The 26,630-nt window shown below is 44.3% G+C and overlaps 1 protein-coding gene across 1 annotated transcript; it reads left to right on the top strand.

Annotated features, from left to right (window-relative positions):
* The first annotated feature begins 869 nt into the window (after positions 1 to 869).
* Positions 870 to 26,601, top strand: cep170ba (centrosomal protein 170Ba). The gene is made up of 16 exons (XM_010776125.1): positions 870 to 1,032; positions 1,722 to 1,859; positions 3,666 to 3,755; positions 4,558 to 4,636; positions 5,324 to 5,382; positions 5,949 to 6,099; positions 8,646 to 8,774; positions 9,501 to 9,989; positions 10,073 to 11,001; positions 11,178 to 11,336; positions 11,973 to 12,111; positions 12,229 to 13,818; positions 14,608 to 14,854; positions 15,035 to 15,167; positions 23,839 to 23,890; positions 24,542 to 26,601. The coding sequence occupies exons 2-16, from the start codon at positions 1,755 to 1,757 to the stop codon at positions 24,754 to 24,756; spliced, it is 4,566 nt and encodes a 1,521-aa protein (XP_010774427.1). The 5' UTR covers positions 870 to 1,032; positions 1,722 to 1,754; the 3' UTR covers positions 24,757 to 26,601.
* The last annotated feature ends 29 nt before the right edge of the window (positions 26,602 to 26,630 follow it).

Consider the following 26,630-nt stretch of genomic DNA (forward strand, 5'->3'; position numbering starts at 1 on the left):
ACACAAGATAAACAAAGTCCTGTGGCCGTGCCGGCCGTGCACAGAGACAAAGATCGTATATACAAGATGACTCGATGGTAACAAATTCTAGCCAGCAATAATGGTGCTTAATCCGTACACATGCGTTCTTCACCTGCAATTTTATTTTTCTAAGTTAATAATAATAATAATATATTGGATTTGTAAAGCACCTTTCATTGCAAAAAGCAATCTCAAGGTGCTAAGTAAGTAAGTTATTGCATACATTTCCACTAAAGCCCACACAAAGCAATGAAAATATTACTGCAAACCTTTTTGCCTAGTAAGGCTGTTGTCATTAGTTCCAATTACAATTGTCAGCGGGTATAATGTTATAATGATTAACCAGTTTAATTAATTTTTTTGATAGGCCTTGTTTTTTTTATAAAAACCAAAATAAGCGTTTTGAATACAGGACTTACTTGTAACATAGTACTTTAAAGTATAATAGTTGGGTTTTGCTGCTTTGACTTCAGTAAAGGTCAAGGATATAATATACTTATTCCTAATCCGTCCAAACACATACACCACAAATGACCAAAACAATTCAACTAAAAAAATGCTGTTCCATTGTCAAACAACAATTCATAACATATATAGCCTAGATAGATTATTATTTTGTTTTAATTACACTAAATTAAATAATATTACTTTTTTTTTGTTCTAAACAAAACTAATATGGAATTCTATAATGATACTAATGTTTTAACATTTTGTTTCCTTTTTTTCTGCACCTGGAAACCATCAGAGTGAGAGCTCTTCCCTCCCTCAGCTCTCAACTCAAACTGGTAAAGCGTTTGATGGACTTGTCACGTGACGTCACCCTGTGGGCAGAAGAGGCGTTGGAGAGTTTCGCCCGGTTGTCATTCCCAGAGGAAGAAGAGGGTGTGATCGACATTTACCTGTCCAGACTTACCTGGTGCTCTTGCTGTACATGTCGGTCGTCGAGTTTCCTTTGTTGTACGACTTTAAACACTGGCTTCACTTAAGAGTAAAACGGAGAAGGCATTAAAGGTACGTTGTTTGAAAAGAATCATTGGAAAACGCTTGTGTCGGTGTAGCGGAGACTTACTAACGTTAGCTAAACCGCCTCACTGTCACCGACAGCGTCAAGCAATCCGCGGTGTAATTTGAAATAAAATAGTACTGCCATTACGAGACAATACATAGCTTGTAAAATCAAATATAAATACCGTGTTGGCCAATATTTCCCATGCCGTAATGTTTAGTCAGCCAAGGTTACAGGAAGTAAAAACCTGACCACTGTTAAGTTAGCTACGTTTCCCACTGGCGCTACTTTGCAACAGGTTTCCCAGCATGCTTCATGAGACAGAAAACAGGAGTTTATAATGTCTGCTGTCCTTTTATTGACTGCATGTGTGAGTTGTTTTAACATACTGAATACCATTCATTGTCCCATTGAGACTTGCCTCTCTTTAACATGACTCACCAACATGCAAAATATGTTCAGAGTTGTTATTTAATTGCATTGTTTCAATAGTATAACTGCCAGACTGGAATTCAATGGATAAACAGGTCTTACTCAGGTGAGGTGGTAACTTCCCCTCAGTAATCTCTACAATAAAGCACCAGCTTGTTTAGTAGGACATTGTTCAGGGACACAGGTATTGAGTTTGGACCATGCTTTCTGAATGTCAGTCCTGAGGTTTCTTTCAAATATTTGTATTGTTTTCTTTTCCCAGGATGCTAAGAAGGTCCTGACGCGTGGACCCAACATGAGTGTAACGTCATGGTTCCTGGTCAGCAGCTCTGGCACACGCCACCGGTTGCCACGGGAGATGATCTTCGTTGGCAGGGATGACTGCGAGCTAATGCTGCAGGTGGGTGAATTTGTATGTTTTAAGAAAGGTATCGTGTGTGCGTTCGCCTTGGTGATGACATTGTAGAGAAGTTAGTGTTTATATGGCAAACATCAGCAGAGTGTCATATAAACTATAACTGGTCTTCACTGTAGCCTGTCAAAAATGATGTCTGACAGGACAGCTAGTCACAGAACCATGTGAAACACCAGCGGGAGGCTCCCTACATGCTTCGTGTGTGTGTGTGCATGTGACACAGCCTCAACACAGAGTTGCCCCCGACGGTCATTCAAACAATGACTTAAAACGCAGCTAAAGCATTCCACTGTGTTGTTTTTCCATGCAGCGTCCGTTATAAACACAATTTCTTTTGTGGGTTTCGTATAATACTCTCCCTCTCATTTTCTCCACTCTCTGCATTTAGCCCCGCGAAAGAGGAATGTTGCCTCAGAAACAGTTGTTTATACATTACTTAGTAAGTGCTTTATGCTCAGAAAAAAGCCTCCCGACCACAGATGTCGCTCGGATTGAGAAGTTGCTCATGTCCACATTTAGGCGTTGCCGGATCCAAGAAAAAACCTCAGCTTCTCCCAGTCTGAAATGATGCAGACTTTTCTGTAGCTCCATTTAGTTGCTGAGCACTCCTTCCTGACCTGGCTTACAGTCAGTGTCTTCTTTTAACCCTTTAATCTTTTTCTTTCCGTGGCTTATTGCATTTTTCCTTTTCAAACAACTGTTGAATATCTGTAACATGAGAATCCTGTTTGGCTTGAAAAGCAGAGATTGAGTTAAAGTCCTCTCTCTTAGAATAGCCAAGGGCCTCGACTTGAATTTTTGGACTTCCCATGACAACTGGTGTCCGATCAGCGTCTCTATCTCCATAACCAGTAATCAGACCCTAAGCCTCCTCAAATGTGTGGTATACTTATTGTTTCCTAGCGGCAGTGTACACATTTTCTAGTAGGGCAACATTAAGTTAAGGGTCACCAAATTATGAATGAATTCTTAGTTGTGTTGCACAGTTAAGCTAATCAAGTAGCTAAACAATAAGCCATACTTTATAGGCAGTGCAGTACTAAAGCTATTTGGAAGTCCACTTAGTGAAAAGGCAAACACAGACATTATATACAGCCTGTGTTCCCTGTTTATCCCAGTTAGTAGACGTGTGGGAGTTTTTCCAATGCTACAAATGCACAATTGAATCACGGTAGTCATTTTGCAGTAATCTCTGTCTTTGTGATTTTTGTGACGAGGAGGCCCAGAGTGCATAATGAGCAGAGAGGAGAGAATGAGTCAAGCTGAGTCACGTGTACAGTTTGCGCATAATTGATGGGCAGTTGAAATAAGCACATTTCCACTCTGGTGAATGGCAGTTGCACTGTGGGCAACAGGTCAGAGCTACGCTGGCAGAGTTTGGTAGATGAGGGCCATCTAAAAGTGTAATCTACAGCAATGTTTAAAGGATTGTGTGTGGTGTATGGACAGGGTCTGACTCGGCCTAAATGTTAATTTTCATGCCCTCTCAAGTCTTAAATGTGGATCATAAAGAAGTAATGATAATGATGAACAGCGTTGACTTTATTTAACGATGAACCTACCAACGACCCTCTTGATAAATTCATGAATTTAGTTCATGGAAAGTAGAAAACATGCTCATACAGTTTCCAGGAACTGGAGCTGATACCTTCAGATGCCTAGTTATGTAGTTAGTCGGCGGGTGACTTCTTACGTTGGAGAAACAGATTGCTTGAAAAATGACAAATGATTAAACATTGATATACCAATGGTTGAATCTCTAATGACCTTTTCCCTTTACTGTCGTTCCAGTCCCGCAGTGTGGATAAACAGCATGCTGTCATCAATTACGAGCAGAACACGGACGAGCACATGGTGAAGGACCTGGGCAGCCTGAACGGGGTGAGTGAGTCCATCTTTAGTGTCAGAATACCTGTGATAGAGGAGCCAGCCCCTGGGCCCCCAGGAGACTCCTAATCACGTCCACATCCATATCCCAGAGCACAGACTGCCTCTCTGTGTGCGCCACCGACGGTTGGTGGTGGTAATCAGGAGACTGACTTTTTCTGCTGGCCTGGAACCCCTTTTTTCTTTTCCCCCATTCTTTCTATCTCACTCGCTAACCCCCGCCTTTCTCCCTTCAGCGATCTGTTGCCACTTCACTGCACCATTATCCCTCCGAAATCCAGAGTTGAGCAGTGGGAGAAACCCTTCATTGTTCTCAGAGAGTGTTTCTTTTGGCCTGGGTAACTGCAGCCAAACTAATCAGAGCAGAACAGCACAAGGAGCTGAAACTGAAATCCAGCATTGCTGCGTTTTCCTCCAGTTATCTTAGTGTGGTCAGTATAGGATAAGATTGCTCAGCCAATCTTCTGATGATAATTTCTGGAATCCCTGTCTCACCTGTTTAGGCACACTATAGCATGATTGATCAACACATTCAAGCACAGTTGCATTTATTTATCCCCACATGGCCATTAAGCATCGTACAAAAGCAGAGACAGTCGTTGCATAACAGCATAATCTCTTCAGAGTTTTTATGTGCTCGGGGATTACCTTTCAATGGAAAAAAGGGCCGATTGCAAAGCACCTTACAGTATCTGGGTGCATGCCAGTAGGAATGACCTGTGACTCAGCACATTGACTTCATTAGTGACCAGCGGACGGTAGTTGAGCTTGATGTTTTCTTGTCTTTCTTTTGCAGACATTTGTGAATGACCTGAGAATCCCAGACCAGACATACATCACGCTCAAGCTCTCTGATATCATCCGTTTTGGCTACGATATCCTTTTTCTGTATTATTCATTATAATTATAGACAAATGTTCAGCGTAACTGTGATTTGATGTAACCCCGAGTTTGAGCAGTTTCAGTTGGTGATTAGCAGCCCACGCTGAAATAAGCCAATGTCTGGCAGCTGTTTGAGGCACACATTTTTTACATTTGATTTTCCCTCTGTGGTCTTTCGCTACATTGGCATGTTAATCCCCTGCGGTTTTTCAGTCAGGGGGTTTAGATTATGGTCAACTGTGCACAGAAAATCTCCTACCCCCTTTGACCCCAGGGCATAACACTCACAAATGTTGAATCTTAAATATCACTGGGGCGGGGAGTTAAGAGAATAGAGACATCGAGCAATGTTTAACCCGTCTGGTATTTCATTATTTAAATTGCAACAGGCCTGTACTTCTTATCTGTTTTTCTACTTCTTGGAAGCAGTAGAAGAAAGTACTTTTGACCTCTTTAGGGGTTAAAACCAAGCATGATATTATATTCAGTATAAATGTATTAAAGTAACTGCTCATGTACCATACTTTAGGTAACAGATCTGTATTTCTTTCAAGTCCCTTTTCCAACAAACAGGGTTACTTACTGGTCAGACTCCGAACCGTGCATATATATTCTTAGCAGACATATCCTCACATTGTTTTGCAAAATGGTAGGTATGTGTTCTTTAACTCTCCGTGCACATGCTCATGTATATATCCTGGAGAGGAGTCAACACAAGGTCCCAGAGGAAGCTCTCAAAGTAAGTAAAAGCAACAGCATGTGCCCTTTTGGAGCTAGCAGTGATTACTTGCCATGAATCCTTTATATTGATAGAGTGAAGCGCCCTTTTTTTTTTTTAGTATAAATGATTCTGTCTTTTTCAAATTTGACAAGGATTACAAATGAATAGTCTTAACCTATTACACAATATGCAGCTTTTCCATTGGAGGTGTGAATGTAATGTGTGACCTTAGTTTGTCATGTTCCCGTGCCAACAGTCGTCAGCCTCCTTGATAAGCTCTGTGGTCTGAAAAACAAATTGGCTAACTGGTGTTGGAGTGTTTGAAAAGACTTAGTTAAATTCCAAATTAAAAGAAAGATACAAATTGTAGTTTTAAAGTGTTAACACAAATGTTTACCAGTTCAAAATGCCAATACTTCAACATTTGAAATTGTAGTATTCATTGTCAACAAATAGAAATATGAGCAGGAGTCCATGGTGGAGACTCTTCCTGATACCCTGTGTGTCTGAGGACAGGAACATCTGTACTGATTGTTGGCAGAAGGTTTCTAACATCCTGTTTCCTCTCCTGTCTCTTTGTGCAGCACGAGAAGTACACCAGCCAGTTGCAGCTTGGTATGAAAGCCCTGCAGGCCAAGGCAAAGGAAAAACAGCAGCTCCAGAGCTCTGAGAAGAGCAAAAGCTCTGTGTCCAAACTTCAAGACAAGGCCGAGCAAAAAGCCCAGTCTCTTACAGGTACACAAACCTCATTATAACAGATATGAGCAGGAAGTCGGCAGCTTTCATGGATACAGAAGCAGGGTAAACATTATTGTTGCCTGAGGGGAAAATGTTCCAACTCAAGTGGATTTGAATACCATGTCAACGCACGCAAGGAAGAGAAGTGGCTGCGCCTCCATGTGCTACATGGCTTTGACGGTAGATCACTCCATGAGGAGGCTCTGGCGTCTTTTATTAACAGCTTCCCTGGTGTGAGATTAGGCTGCCATGTGAGTGGCGAGGCTGCAATCCTCTGGTGTCAGTGGAGAAATAGATCTTGACATCCCAGAGTTGGCAGAATGAGAGCTTTCCAGACTAGCCCTGGGGTAAGGAGTTAAGGACAAGCAGTCTTATCTACGTCATTCATCCCCGACTGCTGACGAGGGGTGGCAACCATGGTGCTGATGGTTCAACGCGAGCAAGAACTAGAAAGGTGTAAAGATTCTATCAATTGATCTGGTGGTGGGTTTGTTGCTGCTTGTACTACCAGTGGCTGCTATGGCCTTCTGCCCTGAGCCGTGCTGAGTAAATCCTGCTGTACAGTACAGGCAACAGTTTAACAGTCGAAGAATTGTTAGTTCAAGCGAAGCACTTCGTGAATGAAGCTCATTCATAGGGACAAAACCTATTCCAGCTGCTGTTGATTTTGTAATTCTCGTGCTTTCTGCTCCTAATCGCCCCTGTGAGCTCAGAGAGAAGAGTACAACTGTTGCTTAAAATAGGACTTTTCCAACATTAGACTCGCAGAGTGCAGTACAAATAACCCTTTGAACTGGAAAACATTTAGTAAGATGGGGGAGCGGTTGTATCTCGTGCAGCTAAAGCTAACCACAGTGATCCTGTAAACCTGTGACTGCAGACTCTTTGTTGAATGCGCCGTGTTTACCAGGGGCCCTGCACTCACCCTGCAGTGTGATAGCAGCCTCTCCCTGTGTTGTTGTGAGCTAGTCTACAGAGATAACACACTAGCATCCTCTGTCTCGCTCGATATACAGTCACAAGCAGATAGGGAATGCATTTCATAGTATGCTACAGAAAACAAAGCTGCACTTCTGTAAACACATTCTGTCTGCCACACCAGAGTGAACGTATATATATCTGTTGGCTTTGGCTGGGCTTGTTCGACTGGAGACCTTTATAACATATATTCTGGTGGTTACAATTTATTTTGTTGTCAAATTCAGTCGCTTACAGCATAAAGTGCTGCGAGAGCTGTGTTTCTCTTTTTCTCTGTGCTCTTGGTTGTGTTCCCCTGCAGCTGGGCAGGATGTGGAGTGTGTCCAATCCTTGAGCTGTCTTCAGGGCAGTTGTACAGTGTGTGACTCAGGCCTACTTCACTCTGCCAGGTCCCGAGGCTACTTAGTATTTACTGAAGGGGCACAACATGGATATTTGACGTCTTCCCTGATACTGCACACCTCAGCACTACATGATTTAAACAGCCTGAATGCTTAAACCCTTTTTTTTTAACAGATTGATCATGTAGTAATTTACCATTTTATCATGTTTTCATACTAAAATGACCCAAACCATTATCTATGCTGACAAATCCTAAATCTAATGTGACTAACATGAAAGTATTGGGCTGAAAAAGTATAAGAATTCAAGCTTTTTGTGAAGCCACATAATCAGGACAAACATTGAAAAGGATTTTGGCAGATTTCCTTCACTCTTATCTTTTTATGTAAATCTTGGCCTGCTTTTAGATCTTGCTCTAAATGTCCATAAAAGCTGAGCATAGCTCAGTCCATTTGAGTTGTGACACCCGCTCATGCTTGCCTTGGCTAAAAGGGGAGTCTTGGATAAGGGGAAAGGAATTAGTAACAAGCCCCTCTGCATCTCTCGTCTCTGTGTTGATGTCTTATTGTGAGTGTCCAAGGCAACAGTGGCAAAGTGCTGTTGATGCTTAGAGTTGTGAAGCCTCCACATCAGAATCCAGAGAGCGTACTTAGCCTGTGTATCAGGCCAACAAGCAGCTTCTAGATGATCTGATTAGTGCTGTATAGGCTCGCCGGCATGTGTGAACACTGTCAAGCTAGCGGCTAAACTCCAGTTACCAAACAGCATCAGGGAGAATACCTGCATGGTATCCAAGGTCAATCAAAGTGCAACCAGTGTGTCGATGTCTACAACCAGCCTCACGTTACATGCAGTTGTTATGCCATGTTTTGTATTGTTTCTTTCTTTATAGATTAGGATTAGTTTTGTCCCGATTTTCACCAGAAGGATTATGTTTTGGTGTTTTGTGTGATACTGTATGCATCCCAGCTGAACCCCCACTATTCTCTCTGTGTACGGGCAATGGGGGGGGGGGGGGGGTTTAGAAAGCCCAAAAGCTGCCGTATTTAATGTCCTGCTGAGCTCCAATGTGTCACAGGACCAAACTTAGACACAACATTGTTTTTTCATTTAACTAACAGATTGCCATGTCAATGCAATGCAATGTATATGTAAATTCAGCTCTGTGTTTGGCTCCTGCCTGAATTGATCCACGGGCCTCATAGTGTCCGTTTGTGTGTTAGCTTCCACAGAGTCTCCCATAACCAAGCCCACTCCTCTCTATGGCCAACCATCCTGGTGGGGCGAGGATGAGGAAGCAGCCAGCAAATCCAAGAACAGAGGTGGAAAATCACCAGAACAGGAGTCTCCAGGTTAGTGTCTTAAAATGGTACTAATGTGTACAAAAAACCGACTTAATTATAGTATTTATACATAAGTATCATTACAGCAGAATGTCATTTTATACTAGTCAGTACTACAATTGCATTGGACCTTCCCACATCTGTCAGTCAGATCCTGATTTGTAATGACATGTTTTCTATGGCTCTGCTATCTAACGCCCTTTGTGGGTCAGTGAGAGATGGATGATAAGAAGCACAGAGCAGGTCCCTGGGTGCCAGTTGCGGAGTGTTAGCCAGGCTGCACCGTGCCAGGCCAGTGGGCAGTGCCTGTCAGCCTCGTGATGGATTATGACCCTCTAAGCCTCTGGAGGGGGAAGGAGGGGTAATTGTTTGCCTCATGGTGCCCAGGCTGAAACAGATTATTCTTGCTCAGCTACCCTCCGCTGGACTCTGAGCTCCTAAAGTGATATTTGGCCACATCTAACTGGCACCCAAACACACACTGGCAGATTTGTTTTCTCAGTCTAACTGCTGGAAGATTTGTTTTTTGTGGCTCCCACTTTCAGGGATTTTGTGACATTCTATCATCCCGTCATCTCAATGTGTTGCTTTGTGTACATCTGACATTTGATTGACTTTCATTGTGAGCTGAAAGAGGAAATTGAAACAAAACCCATACAAATGTTTCTATTTGTAATGCCAACATGATACTCTTTCTATAGTAGAACAATCTCTGCGTTTCTCCTCACCACACAGAGCCTGCTAAAGACATGTCCAGATATGAGGTCAACGGTTCTCTGTCCGAGAGTCAGGCCAAGTCCATCCTATCATACCGCCGGGAGCCCAGCTACTTTGAGATCCCAACAAAAGAATTACATCAACGAGCTGCCAAGAAACCCGAGTCGCAGGTCCACGAGGTGCCCACCAAAGACACTCCAAATCCCGTTGACATCGTCTCCTCTACGCCCCCCGTGGTACAAAGCCACGCCTCCTTCACCATCGAATTTGACGAATGCACGCCAGGGAAAATGAAGATCAAGGACCACGTGACAAAGTTTTCTTCCCGCCAGCAGCACAAGTTACCTTCCACAGAGCACGTCACCGCACCCACTGCGGTGGTTTCAGCAGAAAGCAAAGTTGCTGATTGGCTGGTCCAAAGCAATGCTAGCATGATGAGGCGAAAGTCCATGGCTGAAGAACTGTATGGCACAAACGGTGACTCATCGCCTCTGAGGATCACCAAGGGTAAGTCCCACATAAAATGTTGTTTTTTACCTCTACTGACTTTAATTGAAATAGTGTGCTAACTTTTGTCTTTCCATCATTAGCTAACCACAGTGAAGATGATACTCATGTTGAATCAAGAGATCCTGCAATAAATGGGAGATATTTCCTCCAATCAGATCCTCTGAGTGGGTCCCATGTATCCCCACAACCCCTGAGAGCCTCCCCACCACAACGCCTCGCCTCCCCTGACTCTGAGGAGGCATTGTCCCGCTCTCCACCAGAGCCTCAGTCCCTGTCCAGTCTTGGCAAGGCTGAGCCTCACCAAGCCTTTGTCATTGAATTCTTTGATGAAGGCCCACAAAAGAAGCGCTCCCAGTCCTTCACCAATAACCCATCTCCACCTGAGTCCTCATGCCTCAGGGTCTCTTTGGATAAGGTGAAGAAAATCTCAAGCCCAGCGGTGGAGAGACGAGGCCCACCTCCAGCCTCCACCACCACCCCAACCAAACGATACACTGTCCCTCTAAAGGGCCCTGCTTCCACAGGCTTCCAGAGAGCTGGCTCTCTACGCAGGGAGAAGACAGAGGACCGGATGAGCACCAGCTATTCCTCCCGCTCTTCTTCCTCCGTGTCTGCAAGGCCCTTTAGCAGTGTGGGCCGGAGGTCTAAACTCGCCCAGGAATTTAATGCGGAATTTCTCAAACAAGCAAAGCAGTCCTCGTCTGCCAGCTGGGAGGAAAATGCATCTAGTCCCACCACAGCAGCTAAAACAGAGACAGTGGCCATATCGCAGAGAAGTCCCGCTCCATCTAAAGCTCCATACCAGCCACAAACTTCCTCTCCTATCCACCAGCCTGTTGCCCTCAAGGCCCCTGTGATGGCCCCGGTAACTCAGAATGTGGAGGTTACGAGCCCCACTGTTGGTCCCAAACACGAGGAGGAGGACAGTTTGAGTGACGCAGGAACCTACACCATTGAAGCCGATATTCAAGATAAAGAGCTAGAGGAGGCACGGACCAAGATTGACCAGGCAAGTTTATTTTGCGCTTGATTTGAATGAATGTGCTTATAATAACAACACGTTGCTTGAAGGAAATCTTATTTGCATTTTCACCAGTGTCCTCTGTCTCTAGGGAGAAAGTTCCGCTCCGAAGGAGCCGTGTACTTTGTCCGACTTATCAACCTGCACTGCTTTGTTCCTGACAGGTGTTTGGTGTTTTACAGAGCCCAGAGCGAACCAACCAGACTGAAGGAGATTCTTCCTCAGAGTTTAGTCCTGTTCTAGTTGAGAGCAGGGAGCAGCATAGGCAGAGTAGCTGTGGGGAGGTGAAGCCAGCTCCAGAACAGGGACAGAGTCTGGTGGAGGTAAACCTTCTGCTCAGGGTGTGATCAATGTTGGAGTGGAATAATCAATATGTTATCGCTAATCCAATGTCTGTATGTGCCTTCTTGGGGTTTCTTCTGTGTTTTTGGTGTATCTCTCTCTCCATTGATTTCTAGATTTGCTTCATCTTTCTTCACAGGTTCTTGGTATTTCTTTGCTTTCTAACCAGATACAAGATAATCTTAGGGATGCACCAATAGCGAACATCTGGCCGATGCTGACTTGGAAATAGCTGGATCGGTTAGTGGTTAAAACGGGGGCCATCCCATTAAATTACCAAATATCATATACTGGGATTTAATGAGCGATTTGTTGCTGCAATTAAAAGGTTAATGCTTGAATTAAATTCCTTTTTAATTTTCGCGATTTTTATTTTAATCTTATTGGAATTATTACTTGATATACACACAAAGTCCAGGTATCAGGTCAGGCCTGAAGAAGTCATATTGGTGCATTCCTGAATCGTACTCATGAGACGGATGACGTATGGAATTGTCTGTTGTGTGTCATATTAACTTTGTTTTCTAAGGAAATCTTATAAATAATAACTGCTTTCTTTTAAGTGTTTAATCTACTATCTTTATTATATTGATTAAGTTGTCTGTTATCTGGTGCAGGTCCAGGCAGCAGGTGCAGTGTTGCGGGGGGCTCCTAAGTGGATGTCTTGCTGGGCCAGCCTGGCAGACAGCTACACAGAATCTGGCCCTTCGTCTGGCCTCTTTGACATCTCCTCCCAGATGGAGCTGTCAGCAGGGGGTAAGCCACCTGACGAGACACCAGACTATTTGAAATGATAATGAGACGCCCTGATGAATATGAATGATTCCGTTTTAGTGCGTGTCGTTAATATGCATTCAAACTGTTTCACTTTAGCACGAGGATCAATCACCAACAATGCCACGCTCACCCTACACAACGACAGCGCCGACAGCGACGGTTCAAGAGCTCGCCGCACCCTGCCCCAGGTGCCGCAGGGGGAGAAGAGTGACATTCCAACTCCCAGCATTCATGTTCATTATGACCCGCATTCGACATTTATTGTAGGGGAGAGGGGCTTGGCGACCCCCAGGTTTCAGGAGGGCCTTCACAGGTTATCGGTGCAGGACGACGTAGAGCCCGACAGCCTGAGCGATGCCAGCAGGTCAGACGACGGTTCCATCGTGGAGCAAAATAAAAGAAAGCCGTCGGACACAGAAGAAAAGACAAAAGAGAACAAACTCTCAACAAAGTGTACATCATTCTACATCGGGTCTGAGGAGTCACAACCTGATCGTGGGGGCTCAAACTCAAGCACTGAAAAAAGTAATGGAACCAAAATGTTCTCAACAGCCACTCTAACCAAACCCAAAGGTAGCCCGGACTCAGGAAAAATCAAGCCCACTTTGTCGGCTCCTGTCCTATATCAGAGTTCAGAGTCAGAGGGTAGTGTCTCTCCATTAATCAGACAAGAGAGCTACACTAAGGAGCGGCCTAGCAATGCCAGATTACCCAACATCTCTATCCTGTCTCTTCAGAGAGAGTCTGAATCATTCCAGGGAGCCGTCAATCAGGACACACATTCTTACCTCAAGGACACAGAGGACGTCCTGGCTGCTCTGGAGGCAAAACTCCGAGCAGGACAATCAGAGAAAACCCAGTCTCCTGTAATTGACTGTGTGTCTACGGAGTCTGATGTGGATACCTCCAGCACTGTGAGCCAACATAGCAATAACACCAGGTCAAATATACTGACAAGTAAAGCCTCTGCTAGTGGCCTCCATAGGGAGAGGTCTTCAGGCAGTATAGCTAGTCAGGACTCAAGTTACCAGTCCACTACATCGGAAAAGATGCGTTTTCTGGGAGCAGATAGCAACAATCAGACCGGGTTTTTCAGGAGGCCGGTTGGACTCAGACGTAGTGTCGGGAAACGCGGATCCACAGACCTCAGTGACGACCCGCACAGCTTACCTTGCTCTGATCAGGAGTCCAACAGCTACCAAACACACACAAAATACACAGTGCCCCTTCAGAAAGAGGACTCCAAGACAACAAGAACGTCCATGGCGTTGAGTCGGGCCAACAGCTTGACAGCCCCGAGACCCACCAGAGCGTCCATGCTCCGCCGGGCTCGCCTGGGAGAAGCTTCAGACAACGAGGGCACGGAGACGGACAGGATGTCCCAGGAGGCCGGCAACGCCCCGGCTAAGCAACCCCAGGAAACCAAGAAATTCTCCAGGCTGGACATGCTGGCGATGCCTCGTAAGCGTGCGGGCTCGTTCAACACTCCCAGCGACACAGAGTCCTCTTCAGCCCCAATCCGCTCGGGATTCTCCAACCGCAGCACGGAGTCAGGAGGCAGCTCGGCTCGGAGGGCCTCCACTTCGGGGCTGAAGCCTGCAGAGAAGCAGCAGAAAGCCCTGCCCAACAAGGCCCCTCTCACAAGGGGACGCTCAAATAGTGCCAAGTATACCGGCAGCACCACAAGTGAGTATAATACAGAAATTCCCATGAACCTGTTTCATGGGGTTTCAAATATTATGACTGGTGTAACCACTTACTGCTGTCTTAGTCAAATCTAGTATCGATGAAAACAATCTGAATTCAAAGTATTTCATGATCAACTAAAGTGGTGAGTTGGTTTGATACATTCAGAGTCCTCTGTTTATAGAGTGTCCTTCAGGAAATAACACCGGGGTTCTATACTTTTCTCATAAAAGCAGGTAATTAATCAAACTAACATTACATTGTTTTGACCAGGGCAAGTAGCGCTCTGACTGTTTGGTATTTTCCTGACCTTGATGTTCAGTTTGGTGGTCTTCATGGTATTTTGGTGCCTTCACACAGGTGGGAGTCGAGGGGCAAACGGGAGCATAAAAAGTGCCCTGCACATTGTTCTCTGAGGATTATGGGACCTGATGAATATTATAAAGTTAGCCATGTTCAAAATTCTTCACTCTCCAGAGCACTCTATACTGAAGTATGTACTCTGCTGGTACTCAGATGCTGTTCTGTGGAATGAAGTACTCATTTCAGTTTGTAAATAATGTTTTAACTGGGAGAAAAAAAAACTGGGACATTTCAGATAGATTTTCCATGTAGAAATGAGCACTTCCACAGCAACTTCTCTGTCTCTGGTTCTGGGAGGATTTGTTCTAATATGCTTGGTGGTGTTTTTCTTTCCCATATTCTTTGATGGTATCTCTCCTTCTCTCCCTTTTTCCCAACTTCCTCTATCCTCTCCCTCTGTTACTCAAACCAATTCACGACCCCAAGGCTCCAGGAGACGTCAGAAAGGCTCTGACTACGCCTCTACCTCAGACGAGGAGTACGACTCAAACCAGAGCACTCCTAAACACAAACGCTCCCAACCTTCCTCAGCTTCCCACAACCCTCGTCATCAGGCTCGGCCTCAGCCCGTGGTCGCGCTGCGTCCCAAACCCCGCTGCAGAGACTCTGAGGACGAGAACAACGACGGAGAGGCCTATAATAATTGGACCAATCACAGTTCTGAGATTGCAAGGTAAGGTTTTTAAAAAGTTTAAAGAAAGCCTGACTATAGCCAAACTTCAGCATTTATTTACTGCATTTTCCATTCTAGGGTCTAAACAAATCAACCTTTTGAAATACAGTAGAAACAATTTAAATATAAAGACACTTCTTATTTCTGTCATCTTTCTAACACATATTCCTCGCCTGCTAGGTTGAGTCAAGACCTGGCTAAAGACCTAGCTATCTTGGCGAGAGAGATTCATGACGTGGCGGGTGATGGTGACGCCACAAACCCAGCAGAAGAGATCAGTGCGCCTGTCTCCGCAGTAACCGCTCATGAACAGGTACATCACTTTTTCTTTCTTCAGGCTGTTGCCTCTTAATCTAACACAATAAAGCATTAAAGGTCCCATGACATGGTCCCCTTCCACTAATCATAATTCCATTGTTGAGGTCTATTAGAATAGATTTATATTGTGCAATTTTCCAAAATCACTTTGGTTTCTCATACAGCATCTCTTTAAACTACGTGTATTCACTGAATTTCACTCTCTGCCTTTAACGGCTCGTTGTAGCTCCAGTAGCTCCAGCCCCCACCCTCCCTGTGAGCACAGTGTATTCTGATTGGTCGGGACGTTGTGAATCGCGCTAAGCTCCATGGAGGTGTGGTTTCCTTGTTTAGCGACAGCGAAACACAGCCAAACTCACCCTGAGCACACACAAAGTCACAGCCGAAGTAAAAACAATAAGTGTGGCTTGATATTGAGTAAGAAAAAGGTTTATAGGTTGATAAACGCTGTGAGAATGGGTAATTCACTATGTAATAAAGTTATTATCCGTTTTATCTTTACATTCGATTATTATTCGATAACGTGGAAAGGAAGGACTGAAGGGTCATTCGCTAATTAGTAAAGCATAATTCATCGTTGATTTATGCTTCGAGCTACACCTCCCGACAAACGGAGAAGTCGGCTATCGCGCCATAATAATAAAATTCTGTTTCAAATTTGCTCACAACGACCTTGTACAGTACACTAGAAGAATTGGGTACAAACTTGGTGGACGTACACAGACATTGTAAAGTGGCGCGATATGGTTCTCCTAGTGAAATTAGCTCCATATTAAAGTTTAGACGACGTGTATATATATTGTGTTAGTGTCCCTTTTTAATTATTGGATATGCAGATAGAATTTATTATCTCTCTTCGATGATTTCCCATTATTGTGGTAAAGCATATTTTTTCTGATTTACCTCTCTTTGAGTTTCTTCATGTTCTTCACTGTTTTGTGCTCGTACATGTAATCGAAAACCTGTAGTGACTCGACAAATACGAATATAACGCGCGTCGCAAACAGAGCGACTTTACGAGATGTGTCAAACATCTATATGAATCCTAAGAATAAAAGTTGCTTTCGTGTGATGAACATCGTTCGTGAGCCTAGGTCTGAGTGATCTGTCACACTCAATTTGGTAGATTCTTACTTGTTGTCTGTTAAGTGAGTTCTTGAGTGAGAGCTCTCTCTCCTCTGGTCGTCGATGTCTTCTCTGATGCTGCAGCGCATAGCGATTGACACCTGTTCTCGTGATTTTGGTGTAGATCCTATCGGTCTCTATCAGTCCCTGAGATACCGAATGATTGTAACGTGCTAAGACTCTCCTTGTTGTAACTGTACATCGAGACATCCTCATGTGACTTAAGAGTACAACAAGCCAATGTTAGCAGAGTGTTTTCTCGAGGGATGTATTTATTGAGAAATGTAGACAACTATTAGACCAGGTGTTTCTCTTTTCTACGTTTGTTCTTCGTGTTGTAACCTTCCTTTTGTTTTTCCCCTTTAGTACCCTAACTTGTCTCCTCATGCTGTCATTGAGTGTAATGAGCGGCGGACGACAAGGAGCGTCACGAAAGATGGTGCTTTCTTTATAGCTCAAGTGTCTTGGCGAGGCTGAGGGCGGATGAGGGAGTGCTGTGAAAATATATGTGAGCATCGTAAGAGATTCTGTAAGAGGTCCTCTGATTATTCTGGTGGGGTTGAAAGTTTTAGGTCATACAAGAGGTAGGTAGTTAAAACGTTTGATGTTGCGTTCACTAAGTTTGTGCTCTAGTTCATTATCAGTAATCGTTCCTGCGGAACAGCTCCACACCGCAAAATACTTGGTTATAAAACCATGAGGGAGGAGTGTTACGAGTGAGCTATGAGCGAGTGTCGGGAACACATGAATTCCCACAAATCCAGTAGACATTTGTACTGTGAGCAACACCCCACACACACGAATGATCACGTCATCACGCAAACAAACCTCCATTTCCCGATGTGAAGACACAAATGTCCGGAAGAGTGAAGGGGGTAGAACCAAAAGTATAACGCATATTGGCAGGCTGCTGGACCAACTACCCCAGTGCTCGTGTTAGTTCGCGACCACCCTTGACGCACCAGCCGGGTGTGGTCCGTGGGGCGAGACTGTAGCAGACCAAGTGTCCCGAGAGGAGTGTGAGAGCGACCCGCCCCGGGTGGCCCGCAGCGGTCGGTGGCTGCAGACCTCCGTGTGCTCACCTGGCAGAGGTCACGGCACCCGGGCCGTGTCGTTCTCTATTCTCTTTTACTGGGGCCTTCTTCTCTCCGATTCCGGACCTACGAAGTATCGACGGGTGACCCGAGGTAGTGACACAAGATACTCGATGGGCCGCCTTTCGTTTGGCTACGCTCTTTTGTACATAAACTTATAAATCCGAGAGTGTATTATCTCATCATCTTCTCATCTTCATTTCTAGTGAGCACAAATTTTTATGAGGACCATTTTCATCTTATGACTGGTATGAAGAAATGAGTTCATTTTCGATTTCTTCATACCCGAGAGCTTCCATTTTCAAGGTAGTTGGATGGTTGACAAAATTTCTGATTGACTGAGGAAATATAATTATCTTGTATTACAGTACAATGATTACTTATCAAGTACGACTTCTGTTGCCGTTGTACTGTTGGCAAAAGGTAGCCAGGGAGAACAAATTCTCTTGCTAGTCTTTACTTACCTATTCGCCTAAGGCACAAGTTTAGTATACCTGCTTACTGAGGATTTATATTACTGAGTGGTGGGGTGGTTTGGTGTCTAGTGCGGGTGATTTCCTTTGCGGGTCGACAAACCTTTTTACATTCTCATCTTTCATGTCCATAAACACTATTTTGACAGTCTCATTTCATTTTTCAACAGTCTTTTTATTCATCACTGTCATTTCATGAGCTTGGTCTTATCCTCCACATGAATTTGGCAGTTGTTTCATAGAAACCAAGGCTGCTGAAGGGTGAGACGTGCATTAATAATTGTACTATCAAAACATAATTACACAACTGAGTGAGTGTCAAACACGCGAGCTTGGGAGTGACCTCAAGAAAGTTCTACCCTACCACTTAAAGACGTCATGTTTACAGGTAAGTCGCTAGGTTATGCTAATCGTATAACCGTGTTAAATTAACACTTACGAACTGTTTGTGCTCACGGAATGAAGACAACCGCGCACACCCTTGTCTTGTAGTCAACGTCTCAACATTGGAACTAGACGTAGTTACAAGAAGGGTCTAAGGTGGGACAGGACCTTGTCATTGGACTACACGTGGGTTACTGTCTGAAGTCTTCAGGCTTGAATAATGGACGGCAACAGGAAATTCTTCCTGTTAGGATTAAGCCACAGTCTTTTATTACACTAGACTAGAACGGTTAAACAGGTGAATACGATGGGGTTAAGCCTCTCATTCATGGGGAGGGAGTGTTAAGGCAGGTTAGCGTGTCGGCGCGCGCGTGGTTAGTAGTGGCGGTTGTATGTGGCAAAAAAGAACTTATATTGATAACCCAAAAGCTTAAGTTATTGGGTAGACGATCTTCTTTAGTGGTTTACACCGAGAGACAAGGTCCCCCATTGTAAAGTTGTCCTTGTCAAAATAGACGAGTGATTAGACAACTCGTCTAATGTAGGGTCAGGGAGAGTCGGGTATAACACAATACCGATATTTAGAGCACGACTGACTGATTCAATGTGGGGAAATGTATTCTAAGTAGATCCGAGTCACGTCAGATCGTACCCTTATTCCTACATACTATTGTAGAATTAATTAAAACAGTCGCCTCAACGAGTCACAAAAGAGACCTATCGTAGCCCACCTGAGACTCTGTGACCCACTCGTACGTCGTAACAGGCTGGCGTCACTGGACTCTTTTGTTTGTTTTGTTACTGAGGGTACAAAAATGTAGTGTCTCCCAACGAGTTTCACTGCCGTCGTGTAATCGCTACTGGAGCAGAGACGAGGAGCGAGCGCCGACCCTCGTAGTGGAGTCCCAGGACGTCGAGACGAGGCCAAAAGGGAACCTCGCCCGTCTTAAACCACCGCTGAGAGACCATCAAATCAGGCTCGGAGTTCCCTATGGCTACTGGTACGGACGTTGTTTAGAATGAAATTAAGGTAGGTGAACCCGTAATTGCGTGACGGGGGGGACCGATGGACGTGTTGTCGAGCATGAGGGTTCGTTGCGACGGAGGTCGACGGTGCGGAGGAGTCTGGACGGTGGAGAGACGGAAGAGGGGACACCTACGACAGGTCACCCAGCGATTCTAGACCAGAGATTCCAGTTCGAGGTGACGAGAGCACCTGGGGTACAGGGTGAACAGGACCATTTCCGTTGTGATGTGTGACAAGACGGTGGTAGCACCTATAGTAATTTGAGGAGGGACAATTGACCGTAGATAGTTGTAGGAAGTTTTGGCGGAGTCAGTGGGGGTAAGACTTCTTTGGGCCTGAACTGGGTTGACTGGAGTTATTAATGGCCGGTTAGAGGTTGGAACGGAAGAAATCCATTTTAGAACCTTTCTCGTCAGCGGCTGGTTGAGGGTGGGTAGTGTTGTACAGGTTGGTACTCGAGAAACTTGGGAAAAGTTAGACGGATGGCCCTGGGTTGTGCCGTGTCTCTGACGGGACTAGTTTTAGTGGTGTACTGGAGGAAGTAGTGGTCGATCTGAGTCCGACGGTAGTGATGTGATTAAGAGGATCGGGAGAGACGTCGGAAACTGGTGGTGAGTTGGTATTATAGGAGGTGTGGGCGGACAGACTTGAGGAGAACGGAGTGACTGAGGTGAGAGGGAAGAAGGTGAGATATGAGAGACTGGCCTGTGTCAAACAGTGTGCGACCGACGTCGAGGGGACACGAAGACAGTTAGTACCCTCAGGGTTCCGAGCCGGGGAAGATAAATGGTTATATGTAGGAACGGTAACGAGTAGTAGTAGGCGTCGGTACCAGAGAAATAGGTGGGAGTGCGGCTTGCTGTTGGGGTTTGACATGTAGGTCGTGTTTTGGGAGACGGGTAGAGGGGAGAGTCGTTAGCGATTAGTTGACAGAGGTGCTTTAATTTTGGACCTACTGGTGGTTGGATGAGTTTGAATTGTCGCTATTTTGACCTCGAGTACCAACACCGGGGTTCCGTGACGAGGCCTTCCAACCTCTAGACGAGGAGTGTAGCTGCCAAGGTTAGAAGAGTGGTAGGGGAGTCCAGGCGTTGGAACCGCAATATAACCTAAGTTGGGAAAGTAAAGTCTTGGTGTAGTTCAGTCATAGTTTTAGTCGGAAGAAGGTGGAGTCTTTGTATAGGTCTGAGGCCTGTAGTGAGAGGCTGACAACGTCTCTTGGAGTAAGTGACAAAAGTAAATGGAGGGCAGACCCTGATAACGTTGTCTGCGGACAGGCCCCAAGGGTCGTTTTTGGACTTGGCCGAGGTCATGTAGGTCTTGAGTCGACGGTCCCAAGAGTGTGCGTGGTTCGCCGGACCGTCGTGTTAGTGGGGGTGAGAGAAGTTGGAGGTGACCGAGGGCGAGTTCAGGGCGTAGTGGATGTTTGAGGAGGAGCAGTGGATGTTCAGGGAGGTACGGGTGAGGTGGGGTCATGGAGTGTTTAGAGAGGGGGAATGTAGGGCAGGGCGTGGGAATCTAGGAGTCTGAGGCGGAAGAGAGGTAAGGTGGGAAGGTCGGAGGCGTGGAAGCCCCTGGTCCGGAAGTCACAGCGACGGGGGTGGGAGACCTTGAAGGGAGGGATGACTTTAGGCATTGCGGGGAGTCACAAAGGTGTATTAAACTAAGATAAACACCCCCGTGGCGTGGGGGGGCGGCCGTTCTTTCCGGTTTCCGGGGGAATTGGATAAGCCCGACCAGGTCACCCACTCAAGTACCGATGACATCTGTTGCTAGAACAACGAGACACAACAATTACTCACTTTGTGTGGCCTCCAACTCCTAGACACCCCAAATAAGAGGGTTTTATAGTAAATGTTAAATGTTAAGTCCGTAAATCGTCTGCGGAATAAGGTTTCCGCTGAATGTTACTGGTTAATGTCCCTATAAGAGGGACCTCAATTGGCTCCCGATTCACTTTTTTTTTCTTTTCTTTTTAATATTATGAAAAAAGAAAAATACTCTAGGTAAACACCGCCTGCTATAAATAACACCGCCGGGCGGGTGTTTATTTAGTATACATACCCTTTGTGACGGGGAAGAGACTTGTAGAAGTTAGTTGGGACTTTTGAGTAGACAAGTTGTTTCGGAAGGTTGACGGGGACACAAATACGGAAAAGAAATTTTACAAAGTAACAATTTCGCTGGAACCCAATTATACTTTCCGCGGAATATATTTAATTTCAATAATAGATAATGAAAATCAAAGTTACATAATATGGAATTTATTAATAAAAATAGTATTGACATTTTTATAGATCTTTTCACATGATATACCTCTTGGACGTTCACATCACAAACACTATTTCTTCGTTGTTTATATATCTTACCAGTAGGAAGTAAAACCCAGTGAAACTAGTTTAACTCAGAATTGCCAGGTACAGTACAAGAAAGGCCAATAATGGCAGGGGAACACACAATACTTCCGAAAAATACGTACAATTGCCAGACGTCTCAGTTTTAGGAGTTTCATGTGGACATCGCTCATTTTTGAGATTGTATCTTTTATTGGAGGGGTTTTTGCGGAGTACCCTCTATTCAGTAACAGGTAAACTAAGAGGCCCATGCGTACTACAGTTGGCATGGGCCTTGCTTTACCTGGTTAGGCACCTCGGCAATGCAATGCAGTGCGGCGCCTCGGCAATGCAATTCGGGGGCGACACTAACCAGGTTTAACTGGTTAGTGCCTGAAGGAGTGTGTGTGTGAGTCACGTCCGTCGAGACGACTAAAGAGGAGGGGGCCGACGTCCGACTATTGTCTGTCAACCGTAGCGCCCGCTTTAANGAACATCAGCAGGAGAGGACTCTTTAAAGTAGAGACACTACATACTGATATACACCTGAACATCAGCAGGAGAGGACTCTTTAAAGTAGAGACACTACATACTGATATACACCTGAACATCAGCAGGAGAGGACTCTTTAAAGTAGAGACACTGCATACTGATATGAACCTGAACACTTTAAATACTAAATGTTTTCCTTATAATGGTCTCAATCATTACTTTTAATCCTTCCTCAATACAGCATGATGGTTATGTTGTAAATCCTATCTAGAGTAAAATAGATGATGAAGCAGACTTTGCTTTAGGGTGAGGCTAACTTGTGATCATGAAGTTGTCCTGTCTGGGTGTTGTCTGTGATTTAATCTTAATATATGAATGTGCTCTAAGTTCATGGTTAAGTAAATAGCCCCAAAAAATGTTTTGCAGTTGTACTGAAAGTTTTTTCGTTCGACCCTCTTGTCCTCTGGTTGTACATGTTGGTTGAAAAGCATAGATAGGTTGTCAGAAATGTCTAATTCTAATGGGAGTACTGATTTTATTCTGAAATATGCACTGAAACTGTTTGTCTGCAACCAATCACATGATTCGGGTTTTGTTTTGTGAACCATACTGTGTCTGAAAAGCATTTTTACATTCGCAGGCTGGACACACCACTGATGGATGTTATTTAGGACTATGCATATGGTCAATTTATAGAGACCTGAGTAGTGAACTCATGGTGACGTTATTAAAAATATCGCATATCATCAAAGCTACTTTACCTGCTTTTGTTTTATGCCATTTCTTTCTACCTAGCACACCCTTAACAAGTAGTTGTCAAAGTCCTTCTGAAAAGAGAACAACATAAGTTTGTTTTGTCAGTCACCTTACAGCAAAGCTTTCACAACTTTAAACCACTTAAGTATGCTGGGTACTTCACCTCCATAGTCAAAGATACAACCTTATTTCAAGGCATTCCTAACAACTGCTAGCGTGAAAGTAACTGCTAGCAGCGACTCTAAATGACCGAGTCAACCTGTAGAAATGGGCCAAAGCGCTGAGGGACACAAAGCATGACTGGCTTTACCTCAAAATAAAGGTCGTCCATTGAGAGCGGATGAAAGTCATACTGACGCGGTACAGAAACGACTCGCTGATTGATTGAAAAGTAAACCGAGGACGAGGGTGGCCCTTTAACCGTCTAATCACAAAGCTGCTTTCTCCACTTTCCCATTCATCTGCTGGGCCGGTAACCCCACACTGCTTCCCCCTTCAGTGTGAAGCTATTAGAGTGTGTGTGTGTGTGTGTGTGTGTGTGTGTGTGTGTGTGTGTGTGTGTGTGTGTGTGTGTGTGTGTGTCATCCAGCAGGCTCTCTATGACAGCACCAAATTAGAGAGCCAGCCCAGACCAATCACACCTTAAGCCTAAACAAACACTGAGTGGCTGCCAGCACAATAGTTGAAGGGCAGTATATAGTATTGTTATATGTGTGTGTGTGAAAGCAGACAAGTGTGTACAGGCCAGCCTTGTAGTCTTACGCAGAGGTGGGAAGTAGCGGAGTACAAATACTTTGTTACTGTACTTAAGTACATTTTTCTGGTATCAGTACTTTACTCCACTACTTATTTTTCTGACAACTTTTTACTTTTACTTCTTACATTTTTAACACAAATACCTGTACTTTCTACTTCTTACATTTTCCAAACAGNAATTATTGCTAATCGTATTGGATCGCTGAATTGGACATTTGTACTGCAGGAAATCACATCCATCTTGAAAGAACTCAGGAGGGTTCAGCGACAACTTGAGGGTGAGTCAACAACATTAATACAAACTATCATTTTAATAATTACGTGCAGAGGTGGGAAGTCGTGGAGTACAAATACTTTGTTACTGTACTTAAGTACATTTTTCTGGTATCAGTACTTTACTTCACTACTTATTTTTCTGACAACTTTTTACTTTTACTTCTTACATTTTTAACACAAATACCTGTACTTTCTACTTCTTACATTTTCCAAACAGGCTGGTTCCTTTAGTTCTAATCTGTGTTTGGTGGCGTGATCATTATTATTTAGAGTCATTACGTGCCTATTGATTTGAACACGATCCGTGTATCCATCATTTCCTGATCTTCTCTAAACAAGAGGGACCGATGAAAACGTTGTCATGTTGCCGTTGTTCAGCATGGAAACATTCATTAGCTAACAATGACATTATTGTTCTATTAATATAAAGTGAGGTCAGTTAGTCTTTAAAACAGTTGGTAGTTATGGGAACTTTTTACTTCGAAGCCCATACTTCTTTACTTTTACTTGAGTAAAGAAGTATGGTCAGTACTTCTACTTTTACCAGAGTATTTTTAAACACGAGTATCTGTACTTCTACTTCTTCTACTACTCTATTATGTGAAGCTAAATATTCAAACTACATGTTTTCTACATGTTTTCTTTTCCCCTAGTCATAAACACAGTGATGGAGCCCAGTGGGCAGCTTGAAGCATCCAGGGCCTCAGCCTCTTCTTCTTCCGGGGTCCAGACCTCCAGACCCCCCGCCTCACGGGACTGGAGGACGGTCCACTCTGCCTCCAGACGTGGCGGCGGCCCCCGGCCCAGCGAGAGTGTGAGGAGAGCCGCTGTGACACCAGACGATGTCAGAGCGGGGTATCTGGTGTGAGACCAACACGCAGTTCCCACCAGCGCTGATCTGCTGCTGTGACCCCACACACAGGTGTCGGACCGTTATACGCAATATGAAACCAAGAGGGGGGAAGTGAGAGTGTAAACACAGAAGTGTAGCCTCCTTTACCTCCAAACAAACACTACTGCACTATAAGCACTACACACCCACACAGAGGTGTCATTTACAGTGACCTAAACACCCTTAGAGTACACAAGGGCTACATATGAGGTGAAGATTTGAGGAAGTACCAAAATATTTTCATAAACCACACCTCGACAAGGCCTCTAAACTATACTTGATTCTCTGTTTTGAAGGTCGACTTCTTTATTTGCCAATGATATGAGAAACATAGCTGATTTGAAAGTTTTTCTATTTATCGTCCTGAGCATAATCTTCTTAGGGAAATCTACGAGTATATAAAATGTCTATGTTTAGTGACAAATCACATTTCTGAGGAAATATTGATATTTCTTTCGGGTAGAAAGCACTGCAGGAACAGCAGCAGAATGTAGTGTACTGTGTACTCCTGTTCAACCCATTGATTTCCCTTTTTGTTTCCTTCCAATGTTGTTGTCTTCTTGTTGCATCTTTTCTCTTTGTGGACCAGATTTATCAACAGATGTAAAAAGTATTTATTAGGGAGCTCTTTTGTGAGACATTGTAACCGAGACAACATGAGAATTAGTACCAGGACAATTTATGTGATATCACACAGTTGCTACCAGCCAGTTCCCTGAGTATTTCTTCTGTTAACATTTCCCAGTGTAGCGACTCTGTGCCGGCCCTCCTCAGTGGACGGACACTATTTTGTTCAGCTGGGAATGATAAGGAATGTGTGGTCCGGCTGGTAGGAGGGACTCAGTCTAGTCACCTGGCAACCACACACTCACACGGCTATAAAACCAGGGTTTCCAAGCATTCCTGGCCTCTTTACCTTATAAGAGAGGGTTTTTTTATGTGTGTTGAACACAGTTGGGGGCTTACATCTAGTTTTAGTTTTCCATGCCACAGTCGGCTCTGAAGTTTGGCCAAAGACAATCATAAAACGACTTTGTGTTTACACTAATCACATCACACCTACAGTGAATATCAGAGCTCTGTGGTTAGATCTGATGCTTCCTCTCGAGTCCTCTTCCTCTTCTGATGGGTCCTCACATGACAGGAGTAATGTAAATGTAGCATTTAAGTGACAAAGTCAGCTTGAATCTGAAAGTATAAATCTAATGATTAGTTTGTGACGTGTTCTATATGTAAATAAGTAAAGATATTTGTACGTCATAGAAATTACCTCTCAATCGTGTCTTTTGCACATTATCCCCCTCGACTTTATAATGCTGCAAACTGGAAACCACCTCTGCCCTGTGAATGATTGTAAACAGTTGATGCTGTGGAGGTCGAATCGGGTAAAGACGGTGAGCCAGTGCACCAGCAAGAGTCCGTTCCTCCCACCCCCCCGTCCAGATTGTACATGTGGTTGTAATTGGGAAGTACCTTAAGTGCCACAGAGCAGGGTGGGACAGTGGTTGTTTACAAACTCAAGCTAAAGTTGAATGTTTGTCCTTTAACCTCACTTGCTCAAAGTGTTGCTGCTATTCGTTGTCCATGGGATAGAAAATCTCCTTGGCTTTACTCCATCTTAGTCTAGAGCAGGTTTGAGAGCTGAAATGTCATTCTTGTTTGTCAAATTTGTGACTCCTTTTTTGATATTCAATCAGTTCCTCCTCGTTTTACCCAGAATGATTTTTGTTGTAATCTTGCTGTCTTGTAAGCTGGTATTCATGTGTTATGTAGTTTGTTCGAGAATAATTGCAGGTTTTTCAAATAAATATGATCAGTAAAGTTATTTGTCTTGACTTTTTTCACTCATT

Source organism: Notothenia coriiceps, unplaced genomic scaffold (genome assembly GCF_000735185.1).
Source record: "Notothenia coriiceps isolate Sejong01 unplaced genomic scaffold, NC01 NC01_scaffold00016717, whole genome shotgun sequence".
Lineage (NCBI taxonomy): Eukaryota > Metazoa > Chordata > Actinopteri > Perciformes > Nototheniidae > Notothenia > Notothenia coriiceps.